Source organism: Cornus florida, unplaced genomic scaffold, assembly GCF_030987335.1.
Source record: "Cornus florida cultivar Cherokee Brave unplaced genomic scaffold, ASM3098733v1 CherokeeBrave_3.0.0_Hap2_Chr08, whole genome shotgun sequence".
Classification (NCBI taxonomy): Eukaryota; Viridiplantae; Streptophyta; class Magnoliopsida; order Cornales; family Cornaceae; genus Cornus; species Cornus florida.
Genome location: NW_026775578.1, coordinates 70,363,985 through 70,379,585, shown reverse-complemented (window position 1 = coordinate 70,379,585; position 15,601 = coordinate 70,363,985). Strand labels below are relative to the sequence as shown.

Here is a 15,601-nt window from a genome sequence, read left to right as displayed (position 1 = left end):
GAAACACTTTCAAAATTGAGGCTAAAATCGGAAGCATCAAAATAATGCTTTTGTTTACTTACGCACTGTAGCAAAGCACTGTTCAAAAAAAAAAAAATTAACTAACCATTTAAATTTTTAAACTTACAACATTTTTTACCAAACATGCTTTTATGTTTTTTGCTTCTAAAAATATTGTGACAAGTTTACGTTATTAAATTAGTTTCGAAATAGTGTTAAACATATTCTGTAGCAGCAACATTACCTCTATTTCGAGTTAAAGTAAAAGTAAAAATATAAAGTAACTGTGATTACCGAACGCGTCGTTAGCACATCAGAAACTAAGATCTACGCATGCCTAGAAAGCAACAAGATGGTAAATATAAAAGGGGCAACATTACTTCTTTTTTTTGGTAATTGTTGTAATTTGTTTGATTATAGTGTAAAGTGTGCAGTAGAAGATACGGGACAATTCAATCCCATATGTGCCAGTGCTTAAATTAAAACATACTTTTAACTCTTCCTATAAAGTCTAATCTAAGGGCTTGTTTGTTCCATTGGAAAAATCCTATAGTGTTAGCATGTTTTTGTTTTGTTGGGGATCGAAAATAGTGTGTACACCTGCATCTTTACTCGATAACATAATAAAGTCCTATAATAAATATACTTCAATTTGTATTTAAGATCTATAATTTTATAATGAGCATCATAAAAAGTGCTTCACAGCCTCTACGTTGGACTGTTCTCATACATTGGAAACCCTAAATGCCTTTTGTTAGGTGAACACCCTCATTTCTCATTAAATCATTAAACAATTAAGTGTATGATAAAGAAGGTTTATGTCATATGTGTGTGTGTGTGTGTGTGTGTACACACACTATTGTCTGATAATATATTATTTGAACTTTATAGGCCCTAGAACACTATGAAAAAATTACAAATAATTATTATTAGTAGGTAGGATGGTGAAAAGATCATCATTAAATTGTTGGATAATTTGAATGCAGAAACCATGTAATTTTTGCTGATTTTGTAGACAAAATAAGCTCAATTTGATCACGCATTGTGCCCTAGAGGCTTGGACCCACTTGTAATGAAATCGTTTAGAAAAAGAAAAAAAAATTGAAGTCTAAACTTTGAAAATTAAATTAGAGATTGAGAGAATGTTAAGGGACAATGCTTACTTCAGGTAGTATAAGTAGGAATGTCGTTCTGATATTGATATGGACAAATAAAAATATGACATGTGTTAATTTTTTAAAATATTAATTAATAAAAATTATTTGAATCTTTTTCTACATCATCCAAAAGATTATTTTTTATTTTTTATTTTTTATTTTTTTTTTGTTTTCCTTATGCGTTTGAGATTTTCTATTCCAAACCCTTCATATTACAATCCGGAATAAGCTAAACAATTAGCCCAAATATGGTAAATTAACCACAATTGTAAGATTTCAATTATTGATGGAGTTTAAGGAAATCAATTTGGCTTCAAATTGCAACATGTGGAGATAAATCTCAAAATTTTGAATGTTACTAAAGTTATGCTTTATTTATTAATTGGTCGGCTTCTTGAGTCATTCAGGAGATGGGGTTGCAATAGAGATGGTAGGCAACGAATGTGACGGCTTGAATCATCTCTAAAAATTGAATGTAAAATATTAGGATTTGGGAATGGAGGAAGTGACAAGCAGTGGAGGTGGTGGAGGTCGGTTGGCAGAAGAGAGGATTAATATTAGGGTTTCAAAATTGAGGAGATAGTGGGCATCAATGGGGATTTAGTGAGAAGAGGAAGGAATAGTGAGTTAAAGAGAAGGAGAGTTCGCTACCAGGTCTCTCACACATGCATGAATGAAAAAAAATTTCCTTTTTGGATGACCTATGAAAAAATTCAAATGATTTAGATTTAATTTTTTTATTTTTTTTACACATGTCATGTTATTATTGATTTATATCAACTTAAGAAGGAGAGTCCTGCTTATACGACCTAAAACAAGTTTTTTTCAATGTTAAATTCCAAAAAATGAATAAAAAGAGTAATATTCATCCCCAACTCTAAAAGATAAAAGACAAATGCCCTAACCTAAATAATTTTTATTTTTTGAATGAATAAGATGGAACTCAGTACATCCATGTATTGCATCCAAACTACAGAAAATTAATGAATAAATTATCTTTATTAAATTTTAATATTTTTTTCATTCATAAATATTTTATGACAATTAAATATTAAAAAATAAAAAAATATATTTTTTAAAAAATATTTTACATTCAAACAACGGAATTAAGACTTAAGTTTTAATTTCCTTATAAAATTAAGAATATGATATAACCGTTGACCCATTAATTCAAATTATAATTAATTGATAGCAAGAATGGTACGGGATTACGGTACAAAAAAATCTTTTCTAATCATTCTCAACTACCCAGAAATTTTGCATACTTACTCCCGATTTGATTACAACTAATTTGTTTGAACAGAAGACAAAGGTATCATTACATTAACAAGAAAAATTGGGTGATATTTAGGTTCGGGCTTCGGCCAATTGGGGAAGAAGCTGTCAGTAATGACATAAATAGGGTTAGGATTGAGTAGTGTCAGTCTGACACAGCACAAACAGGAAGTCCAAAAAGAAGAAAAAGTTTTCAAATTGTAAGGCCATCTTACAATTATTAAAACCAGATGAGTAATTTCAAAGTATTATTATTTTAAAAATAAGAGAGATTTCAATCACATGGAGCTCCTCCTCATGGTAACTTACAATTATTATAATATTAGCTAATAATATGCAGACATGTGGAAGACTGTAAAAGGATCGGAAACAGCTGATCTTAACAATCCCGTTTTGAATTCGAATTGGTCGCTGAGAGGGAATCTCATCGTCGAGGACGAATAACCTATTGTGAAGCGCGTGGAGATCAGTTAATATCTGTAACAGTTGGTACAGGCAGACTAGACTGACAATAAATCCAGTGCTCTGTAGACCACAATAAAATCGTGGTCCTACTAAATCAGACCATCCGTTTGACTGCCAAACGCTGAAGCCACTTCAGATTTTTCATCCCGCAAGATTGGCAAGTTTGACACGACTCGCCAACACAACTTGAGTTAAACGAGTTTGAGTTGATGTTAAATAGGTTCGAATTATGAATGGGTCGATATGATTAACTCGTTTAATTAACTGTGTAGGATTGAAAGATTCAACATGTTTAACTATATACTACCTCTGTCTTATATTAATTATTCATTTCAAAAACTTTGACTCACGATCACCTTTTATTTTTGAGTCATTTGAGGTCATATTCTTTTTATATATTTATATACTGCCTATATCCCATATTAGATATCTACTTTGATAATTTTTACTCACAAAAATTGTGAGTCAAAGTTTTTAAAGCGAGCAGAGGTAGTATATTATAAACACAATTCTATTTGGGTTTTGGGTTAATTATAACGATACCTCTTAAGGTTTGCCATATTGACAGCCATATACAACTTAATCATTTTTTGGACAAAAACACCCTCTAAAGTTGCAAACTTGAACAATGACACCTCAAACATGATGAAAGTACATGTTTACCCTTTGATCACATAAAATGACCAAATTACCCTCATCTAAAAAATCCTTTCTTCTTCTAATTTTTTGATCTTCCCATTCATTCCGGCCAATATACACAACCACTACTCATCTAGTATCACCACTCACCACCACCGCAACCTCCACAACCACCATATTCCTCCTCGTTCCACCACCGTCACACAAACCCAACACCTCAAAATTACACACATATATCTATAGCCGAGCCATCCAAACCCATATAAATCACACAAACCCAACACATATAAATCACACAAACTAACCATAAAAAAAAAAAAAAAAAAAAAACACAGAGATCGCATCAAAAGGGGATCTCGCGACGAGTAAGGAGAAGCCCTCACCGGCCAAGCCCTCACCAGCCACCCTAAGTCCTCCACGATTGAGCCATCCACAGTCAATCCAACTCCTAACTTGCCTCACCCACCTCCGCCTCTCAGCCACTACTCTCTGCATCAACAACACCATCGGCGTCTGCCACCTCACCCTCGACCGATACCCAACACACCAACCCTACTCACAGATCCAAGATCCTCCTCAACCTTCTCCGATCTCTGCCGTCCATCGCTGCTGCCGCCGATCTTACTCCTTGTCGCCATTGATACCTCAACTTTCTCCGATCTCTGTTGTCCATCGCTGCCGCCTCCGATCTCTCTCTCACTGCAATCTTTATCTACCGTCTGTAATTAAACAAAGTTTTCTGGTGACATATTCAGTTCTTCTGTAGTTCCTGATCTGACAACTCCAATAGAAACACCATCATCAACAAGAAAGATCACCAGATCACAAGCCTCTGTGTGTGAGATAGAGAAAACATTTGGTTTTGATACAGATTGGGGGTTTGAGGGTGTGGAAGAAGATGAGAGCAATTGAACAGTGTGTATGAGAGAGAGGATGAGATGAGATGAAAGGATAGTTTGGTCATTTTAGGTGAGGATTAAAATATTCTTAGGTCATATTAGACATTTCATGTAATTTAAGGCTATGTTTGGCTTTGTTTTTTTAAAATGGGGTGTCATTGTTCAAATTTGCAACCTTAAGGGGTGTCTTTGTTCAAAAAAGGATTAAGTTATATATAACTATCAATATGGCAAACCTGAGGGGGTGTCGTTGTAATTAACCTTAATAACTTTATAACTTGTGTTTTATCATATATATATATTTGAACTATAGACTATTTAGTTTTTGGGTGGATTGAAACTTATATTTTTTTTTACCATTTATTGTTAGATAAAGTATCATTAATAATCTAATTAGTGTATACTGTCTCATTTTAGTAATTAAATAGATCATTAAATAGGTTACACGTGTAACTCGTTTAATAAACATGTCGAGTTAATGTTGAGAATTCCTGATACGATTATTACAAAGGTCGTGTTTAGATTGACATATTTAATAGAATACTATTAGGTCGACACGATTCGATTAAAAGCCGTGAACACGAATTGTCACCCCTAATCCCACAACTTGGAAAAAACAAGATTTTTCAAAATGAATTGCACTATCTATTTGGTTGTATTCAAGTTATTATAAAGATAAATTACATTAATCTTCTATAATATTTGGACAAATTACACAAAACAAAATCGTTGAGTGTTTATTATTTTGACCTCTCTTGAAATTTGGCACATGCTCACGACATTTTTATAGTTTTCTTTTTGATAAATTTATAGACTAAATTTTATAAAATAACAATTTTGCTCTTTCCTTATATAAAAAGACAATGATAACCTAATGTATTGTAATGAGATTACAAAATAATAAGGACATTGCTGACTTTCCACACTCAATATCATTTTTTAGTTGGCAACAAATAAGGTGCTATTTGATAAAATTGAAAAATAAGTACTGAAATTTTTCTGTCACTTAAAATTTTATTCCATTTTAAGTGGTACTTACTATTTTCAATGATATTCAAATTACGTTATTAAATATACTTAATTGAATAAGTGCTTAATCTATTTAGAATTAACCGCTGAATTGAGTAATCAAACAACACCCATTTTCGAGAGATCAAAATAATAAACTTAACTACTTTACTCATGTATAATTTGTTCAAACTTCAAACCTTAAAAACAAGTAGTATAATTTACTCAAGTTGTTCTTCAAAAATCATTACCAAACTTCAAAAACAATACGAGGTATTTTGATTTATTTACAATTTACACCACAAAGCCTAATCAAACATGAAAAATAATCTACCTGTTTTTTTGGGCTAATAAGTGGTGTGTTTATAGACGGGATTGATTTAGAAGGTAAAATGGAATAAAAACCAATTGTAATGGTTTAATAAAATTAGAACCGAATTAAACTGAACCGAACTCATAAATTTAAGAATAATTTTGATTAGTTCTTTTGCGATTGAGCTTTTTTTGTTATTTAATTTAATAATAATTACATTAAGTTAAATTAAGCCTTGCTTAACCATAACTTCTGTGAGCTAAATAAAAATTCTCTATTTATCTACACGGGATTATATTTTTAGTTTTTGAAATTTGCTTCTAACAAGAATTAAAAAACTATTTTTCTTAGAATGTTTAAATGAATTGGGCCAATGTTATATAAGAAAAGTGATATATAATCTTAATTTAACGTGGTGCAAGCTAAATTGGAATCAAATTGTAAACCGATCTTCTTTCTTTTAAATTGAAGGTTGAGAGTTCATATTTGATGAAGATCAAATATAGGTTTATGAATTGATTTAAAAATAAATAAATAAATAAAAGAGCACTTACAAATGAAGTTCAAATGTCCATCTAAAGCTATGTTTGGTATGGTGGGTTTGAAGGGAAATGATAATATTAGTTATGAAGGAAAGGGAATGGAAGAATAATTTTAATCCCCTATTGTGTTTGGTTGATTAATGAAGGAAAAGAAAGGAAAGAAAATTATTTTAATAAAATTACTATTATACCCTTCAATATTTTAAAAGATATATATATATATATATATATATATATATATATATATATATATCTTTTAAAATATTGAAGGGTATAATAGTAATTTTATTAAAATAATTTTCTTATATATATATATTATATTGTCTCCTACTATGGCCCAAGGCTGATGGGCCACCAGAAAAGAAAGAAAATATTTTTAGGGCAAATCATTTCAGCCTCACCCCAATCGCCTCCATCTCTATTCTCGTTGTCGACTCTGAACCACCTCCATCTCTATTCTCGTTGTCGACTCTGAACCGCCTCCATCTCTATTCTCGTTGTCGACTCTGAACTTGCCCTCTCTCTCTCTCTGTGCAACTGCAAACTACACGAATCAAAAGTTCAAAACCCATATATTTCAGTTTATATATCTGTCTGCACGAATCAAAAGTTCAAAACCTATATCAGCATATCATTTCAGATTGTTTAATAAATCAAAACCATATCTTTCAGTTTCCATCGCCCGTTGTTCATCGTCGTTCGCAAGCTTCAGCCGCTGACCCTCTGTCTGTCAACTCTCAAGCTATATCAAGGTCTGTTATTCTTGTTTTGCAAACTAAATTCACCTGTAATCAAGGGCATATTTGGCATCAGAAGTCATACACCAAGCCTCTCTTTCCCTTTCTTTCCATTTCCTCCCATTTTTGGGAGGATTACAAAACTTACTGTTAAGCCTATTTCTATCCTCCAAAACCCTCTATTCTCTTTCCTTTCCTTCTAACTTTCAGCAACAAACACGTTTTTTTATCTCCCTCCATAACCTTTCTTTTCTTTTCCTCCCATTTCCACTCTACCAAACTGAGCCTAAGTCCTTGTTTGGATTGATAGATTTGGAAGGATATTCGGTTCCATTTGTTTAAACGTAAAATATTTATCTCGAAAAAGATTTTCATTTTTCAGGTAAAATATACTTTTTATTTTTACATTTTCGTGTTTGGCAAAAGTTTAGGTCGAGATTGAGGTAGAGTTCATCAGGCGGGGCGTGTAAGATATTTTTGTTAGGTTTTAATATATTTTTTTCTTCATAAATATTTTACGACAACTAAACACTGAAAAAAAAAATTACACCTAAACAAATGGAGCTAAAATGATAGTGATTTTTATATTTGGTTATCATTATGAAGAGAAAAGAATGGATTTAGAGTGTTTTAGAGGGATAATATATCCTTCTAAATCTCCTACTTCTTATTCTTTCAAAAACGAGAAGATTGGGATAGAACTGATAGTATGTTAAGTGATATTTTCATAATTTAGTAAATACCCTCGACAATTAAAAAAAGGTTATATCCGGGATAAATATAGAAGGATATGATTATCTACTATTATTTTTTTTCTTCTCTCCTCTACCTTTGATCCTTTCCTAAGCAAAAATATTATTCTTTCTTTTCTTTTGCTCCGTAATTTATAATTTATCCAAACATAAATAAATGCTATTGCCAGTCTCTCTTTTATTTTCTCGTGTTTATTCAGCCAAAGCCTATGTTTGGTAGGAGAAAAAGAAAATAAATGATAATATTAGTTAGGAGAGAAAAGAAGAGAAAGAAAATTAGAGGATATCCACTTATTTTGTTTGGTTGATTAATAAAAAAAAAAAAATTATTATAATAATCATGTTTGGAAAAAGAAATAAAAAAACTATTTAAATTAATTTATTATCATATTCGTTTCGTAAATTTTATTTTTTAAAAAAGTAAGAAAACATTTGAGAATTAACAAATTTTTATTAAATATCCTAACATTTTCATCCTTTACCTTTCATTTTAATAATCTATACAATATAATAATTTAATTTCCTCTTTCTTTTGTTTTCCTTCCATTACCCTCCAACCAAACTCAGCTTGCATTTCTTCCTTTAGGCTTCGTTTGAATACGCATGAGAGAAAAGAAAGGAAATGATAATATTAGTTACGAGAGAAAAGAAAGGAAATGAAATGATAGTAATAATTAAAATTCATGTTTGGATAATAGGAGAAAAAAGAAAGGAAATACTAATATTCTTGTTTGGACAAGATAGAGGAGAGAAAAAAAAAAAGAAAGAATTAAAATACTATTTTTATTAGAATATTTAAATGAATTGGGCCAATGTTATATTAGAAAAGTGATATATAATCTTAATTTAACGTGGTGCAAGCTAAATTGGAATCAAATTTCTTTTAAATTGAAGGTTGAGAGTTCATAGTTTATCAAGAACAAATATAGGTTTATGAGTTAATTTTTTTAAAAAATTATTTTAAAAAGAGCACTTACAAATGAAGTTCAAGAGTCCCTCTAAGTCCTTGTTTGGATTTCTAGTTTTGGAAAGAAATTCGGTTCATTTGTTTAAATATAAAATATTTTTCTCGCAAAAGATTTTCATTTTGCAGGTAAAATATATTTTTTATTTTTATATTTTCGGTGTTTGACAAAGGTCTAGGTCGAGATTGAGGTCGAGTCCATCAGGTGGAGCGTATAAGATGTTTTTGTTAGGTTTTAATATATATTTTTTCTTTGTAAATATTTTACGACAACTAAACACCAAAAAATAAAAAATATTTTTTGAAAATATTTTACATCTAAACAAACTAAGCTAAAATGATAGTGATTTTTATATTTGGTTATCATTATGAAGAGAAAATAATGGATTTGGAGTGATTTAGAGGGATAATATATCATTCCAAATCCCTCATTCCTTATTCTTTCAAAAATAAAAAGATTGGGATAGAAATGATAGTACGTTTAAGTAATATTTTCAAAATTTCGTAAATACCTTCAACAATTAAAAAAAAGTTATAGCCGGGATCAATATAGAAGGATATGATTATGTACTATTTTTTTTTTTTCTTTTCCTAAGCAAAAATACTATTCTTTCTGCTCCATTTGCTCCATAATTTATAATTTATCCAAACATAATATTTTCTCTTATGTTTATTCAGCCAAAGCCTATGTTTGGTGGGGAAAAAAAAAAATAAATGATAATATTAGCTAGGAAAGAAAAGAAGAGAAAGAAAATTAGAGGATATCCACTTATTTTGTTTGGTTAATTAATAAAAAAAATTATAATAATCATGTTTGGAAAAAAAAAATTAAAAAACTATTTAAATTAATTTATTACCATATTTGTTTCATAAATTTTATTTTTTTAAAAAATAAGAAACATTTGAGAATTAACAAAATTTTATTAAATATCCTAACCTTTTCATCCCTTTCCTTCCATTTTAATAATCTATACTATATAATTTAATTTCTTCTTTCTTTTGTTTTCCTTCCATTACCCTCCAACCAAACTCAGCTTGCATTTCTTCCATTAGACTTTGTTTGGATATCTAGGAGAGAAAAGAAAGGAAATGATAAAATTAGTTACAAGAGAAAAGAAAGGTATAAAATGATAGTGATAATTTACATTCATGTTTGGATAATGGGAGAGAAAAAAAAAGAAAATGCAAGTATTTTTGTTTGGACAAGACAAATGAGAGGAGAGAAAAGAAAAGAAAGAATAACAATCGAATTACTATCAAACCCTTCATTTATAAATTTGGAGTTGATTCTTCAAGCCAATATTATAATTTTGAAGCTATTTTTAGCATTATGAAAGTATCACTAACCCACTTTTTTTTTTTCCTTCAAATCTTTTCATTTTGAGAGGAATACAATATGACTGATTCAGACTATCATTCCAAATCCTTCTCAATCATTTATTTTCTCGCGTCCTCCCATTCAAACACAATATTCCTGATTCTTTCTTTTCTTTCCCAGTATCCCCCAAATCCTCCCATCCAAACGACGCCTTACGGACCCGCTGTGAAAGCACAAGCGTTTGTACATTATATATTCTGATTATTCTATCCGAGCAATGTGGACGCCCATAACTAAAATGTCACTGAACTAAACGACTAATATGCAGCTGAGCATCCATCAGTCTCATGCTCCTTCAAATAATAGTCACCACATCCAACGGCAAATATCACAAGTTTACGCCTCAGGCTTTATCCCGAGCTTTCTCGAACTTTCACGATTCTGACTCCAAATCACCCCTGATCCTTGCCACGGCATCAGGACCCCACATATGCTGACGTGGAACATTCAGGGACGTACTCGTCATTTTCTCTCTCTCTTTCTTCGATTGTCGTCTACTCGCCATCTTCTTTTTGTCCAAGAGAGAGAGGGGGGAGGACAGAGAAGCTTTCTCTTCTCTGCAAGCCTTAATCGCCGAGATTCGACTCCTCAGACTTTGCTCTGCAAGTCAAAACAAAGAAAAGAAGAGAGAAGAAGAAGGAAGAAACCCAGAAACCAGAACATACTTGTAGAGAGAGAAAGTCACAACCCAGTCTCAGAAAGAGAAAAAGACCTCGTCTTCGACCATTTTGAGCCGAAACAAACATGGGTATCTCGGCATTTCTCTTCTCTCTCCTCCTAATGTTCACACTCTCTCGCCCACTACCTGTTCGTGGAAATGCCGAGGTCAGAGCTCTCATGGACATGAAGGCCAGTCTCGACCCAGACAACACTTTTCTGAGCTCGTGGACAGTCTCAGGCCGTCCCTGTGACGGCTCATTCGAAGGCGTTGCGTGCAATGAAAAGGGTCAGGTGGCCAACATTTCGTTGCAGGGCAAAGGTCTCTTCGGCAAGCTCTCGCCGGCTGTCGCTGGGCTCAAGCACTTGACGGGTTTGTACCTGCATTACAACTCTTTGTATGGAGAGATACCCAAACAAGTTTCGAACTTGACTAAGCTGAGCGATCTGTATCTCAATGTTAATAATCTTTCTGGGAACATGCCTACTGAACTTGGAAACATGGCTAGTTTACAAGGTTAGTGATTGATTACATATCGGTTTCTATTTATGTAAAGAAGAATCTTCAATCTTACTTGATAATTTCTTTTCATTTTTGGGCTTATTTCTTATTTAGATATGCATCTCTGTATATTATATATATACACACACACACAAACACACATACATGATACATATATGTATATCTTCAGCAAAACTCTTATTTTTTGTCATTTGAGCTGATTGTAAATAAATGGATCTTTCTTCTTCCTTTAGAGTTTCTGAATTTTTTTTTTTGTTTGTACGGAAATTAGTTTCTGGCTTTTGTTTCAGAGACCTTGATAAATTTACTGTTTCTATGGTTGGCCTTGAGGGTTTGGCACCGAAGACATGAAAAGCTCCAGTGTGTTTTTCTTATTATTATTATTTTTTTTTCACTCCATTTATATACTTTGCATAATTTGTTCTTTCTTTGTTTCGAGAAATAATTTATATTGGCTCAAAATTTTACTTAGATTTGAACTGTTTTTGGAGGATGCATGAATGCTCCAACTCAACTCATTTTGGGTCTCTTAGATTTTTATTATTATTTCTTTTAATTTGTTTATGAATTTCTGTGCTCCCCTGCATGTTTGCTCATTTTCCCCCCTGCCTTTTTTCCCTTACACTGGGTACCAATTTTCTTTCTGCATCATTCATTTGGGTTTTGTTATTTGATCCGAATGTGATTGAAATGAACCTTTCTTTTTCTTCTTCCTTGAGAGTTTCTTACTTTTGTTTTTGTTTTGTTTTGTTTTTTTTCTTCTCTTTTTCGGAAATTAGTTTCTGGCTTTTGTTTAAGAGACCTTAATACATTTAGTCTTTCTGTGGTTGGTTGGTGTAAATTAAAAGCTCCGGGTTTGTTTTTTGTTTTTTTGTTTTTTGTTTTTTGTTTTGTTTTGTTTTGTTTTGTTTTGTTTTTTTTTTTTTTTTTTTTTCACTCCATTTATGTACTTTGCATAGTTTGTTCTTTATTTGTTTTCAGAAATATATTATCTTGGCTCAAAATTTTTACTTTGATTTGAACTATTTTTGGGGATTCCGTTAATGCTCCAACTCAACTTATTTGGTGTCTCTTAGAAAATATTTTAACTTGTTTATGAATGTCTGTGTTCCTGCATGCTTACTCATTTTTTCCCCTTGCCTTTTTATGTTCCAATACTAGGTACAATTTTTTATTTTTTTCCCCCTTTCCCTGCATAACTCATTTGGGTTTTGTTCATAATTGTTAATCTTGCTTGTGATTTTTGTTTTGGTGTTTCTGCTTTAACGTTTCTTATTCCGTAGTTTGATTGTGTTGCTTTGCATCTGCATTGTAGTTTTGCAGTTTTCTTATAACCAGTTCACGGGAAGCATTCCTACACAGCTGGGATCCCTGAAGAAGCTCAGTGTTCTAGCTCTGCAATCTAATCAACTAACTGGTGCGATCCCTGCAAGCTTAGGGGATTTAGGATCGTTAATGAGGCTAGATGTGAGTTTTAATTGCCTCTTTGGTTCAATTCCTGCAAAACTTGCAAATGCTCCCATGCTGGAAGTTCTAGATGTCCGAAACAATACTCTCTCTGGCAATGTACCTCCAGGTAAAAATTTTCATTACTCGTGTATGTCATATAATTTATTTTAAGTGTTTCAGTTTGATCTGCTGTAAGAAAATTTCCTTACTTTGTTTGTTTTTGTTGTGGATGGATGAAGCTCTGAAGAGATTAGTTGGCGGATTCCAATATGAAAATAACCCAGGATTATGTGGAGTAGGGTTTTTAGCTTTGAGAAATTGCAGTGCCTCGGATCGTCTGAATCCAAGCAGACCTGAACCTTTTGAAGGTGGCACAACTGGTCTCTCGACAAAAAACATTCCGGAGACCGCAAATTTAAATTTTAATTGCAGCCAAATTCGATGCTCACATACATCTAAAGCCCCACAAGCTTCCGTTGTTGTTGGAGTAATTGTGGTCACTCTTGCGTTGTCAGCTATAGGATTTCTGACATTTATGCAATATCGTCGCCGAAAGCAGAAACTTGGGAGCTCATTTGATATATGTGAGGGCCAGCTTAGTACTGACCAGGCCAAGGAGATTTCTAGGAGGAATGGCTCTCCACTCATCAGCCTTGAGTACTCCAAAGGGTGGGGACCTTTGGCTGATGGTCGGAGTTTTGGTGGGTTCCCACAAGAGGTTTTGCAGGACTTTAGGTTTAATTTGGAAGAGGTAGAGTCAGCTACTCAGTACTTCGCACAAAAGAATTTGTTGGGCAAGGGCAACTTTTCAGCCATCTACAAAGGAATTTTAAGAGATGGATCTATCGTTGCAATAAAGAGCATCACTAAAACAAGCTGCAAGACAGAGGAAACTGAGTTCTTGAAAGGACTGAACATTCTAACCTCGTTGAGACATGACAATTTAGTTAGGTTGAGAGGATTTTGTTGTTCAAGAGACCGTGGTGAGTGTTTTCTCGTTTATGAATTTGTTCCAAATGGAAGTTTGTTGTGCTATCTCGATGTGAAAGAGGGGAACGGTCAGGTCCTTGAATGGTCCACCAGAGTTTCTATCATCAATGGCATTGCCAAAGGTCAGTTCTGTCTTCCTTATATTTTTCCATCTAAGTTCCAAATCATCCCATTTCAGCCACAATTTTTGAGGGCCCAAGTTTACCATTAGGAATGGAGTCCGTTGAAACAAGTGCGATCATTAACAGAAAGGGTTAAGAATTGAATGTATGACATTTCTTTTGTCAAAGTGAATGTAATGATTCTACAAGGTGAAACTCATTTCAAGAAAATGGTCAACAACTTCATTTCAGTCTGTTTTTTAAATGGCCCCTTATCTTCTTGTTAGGTGTGCCCAATAGCTTGAATTCCAGAAGCACACCAACTTTTTTATGTTTCATCATATCAAAATCAATGAAGTTGTTGTCTCTTGTTTGTTTTTAAACTAAGAACTTCATGCTTCATGAATTTACTTTTTGGAGCTTGCCAATGAAATAATTATCTCTAAACAATTTAGAATGATTATACTTTGTTTCTTTCATGTTCTTATTCTACTCACAATAGGTTAACTTTCAAGGAAATTTATAGAGTAATATTTTGCAATTTGGACACCACAGGAGTCTCTCTTTATTTGTAAAATCTGAGCTTTTGTCTCTCTTTCTATTCAGGTATAGAATATTTGCATGGGTGCAAAGTTAACAAACCTGCTCTAGTTCACCAAAACATATCGGCTGAGAAGGTGCTCATCGATCAGCGATTTAAACCTTTGATCTCCGATTCTGGCCTGCACAAGCTTCTTACTGATGACATTGTCTTCTCAACACTCAAGGCCAGTGCTGCCATGGGATATCTAGCTCCTGAATATGCCACTACAGGCCGGTTCACAGAGAAGAGTGACGTTTATGCTTTCGGTGTACTTATTCTTCAGATCCTCTCCGGGAAGCGAAAACTCACTGGTTTGATAAGAGCTGCTGCTGAATCATGCAATTATCACGATTTTATTGATACGAATCTCCATAGCAGGTTCTCTGAATATGAAGCTGCAAAGCTTGCCAAAATTGCTTTGATGTGCACCCATGAATCACCCGAGCAGAGGCCATCCTTGGAATCAGTAATTCAAGAACTGGGTAACTGTACTAACTCTATCTGATTTCCATGAATTTATTTCTCCAGCCATTGGGTGAGAAATTTCAAAAGAGTAGTTATTTATTGTTTGTTTTTCTTTTTCACCAAAGTTCAAAAGGGTAGTGAAGAAACTTCTAGGGCTTAATTTTGTTGTCTGCTGTGTCCTTTTGCTGAGGACTATATTGCCCGATGTTATCAAGCTCTTTGCCTTCTGTAGCTTAGGGATGGACATTTTATGGGGGATTTTCACTACTTGTATCAATTGAATATTTGCTCTGTAAAGAGGTGGAATTTCCTCCATCAACAAATCCATTCACTTCCAAAATTTTATTTAATATGGCCTCTACTATCAAATATTTGTTTCAAGGCTATGCCATCAAAATTATATCTATTGTCATAATTAACCTTGGGGATCACTCTTTGAGCCTAGATATCTCAATTGTTCATTCTAAGTGTTATTTCACTTGTGGAAGTGATAATTTCTGGTGAATTGATCTCAAGACTTTTAAGTGTTTCAGTATGTGTCTATGTACTTTCTCAATATTTTATTGATATATTTTTATATTAATCTATCTCATGGAGAGTAGGTGCCATTTGTATTTTACTCCGTGCATTGGATATTGAGGTGGTGACTCACCTCACATGCCCTGCAATGCCATTCATTACATCCAAACAAAAAGTAAAGGAGA

General features: G+C 32.9%; 1 protein-coding gene across 1 annotated transcript; it reads left to right on the top strand.

The window, feature by feature from the left end:
- Positions 1–10,633: 10,633 nt before the first annotated feature.
- LOC132271978 (LRR receptor kinase SERK2) lies at positions 10,634–15,247 on the top strand. Its single transcript, XM_059773497.1, has 4 exons — positions 10,634–11,303; positions 12,625–12,885; positions 12,998–13,870; positions 14,456–15,247. The coding sequence occupies exons 1-4, from the start codon at positions 10,874–10,876 to the stop codon at positions 14,935–14,937; spliced, it is 2,046 nt and encodes a 681-aa protein (XP_059629480.1). The 5' UTR covers positions 10,634–10,873; the 3' UTR covers positions 14,938–15,247.
- Positions 15,248–15,601: the final 354 nt, after the last annotated feature.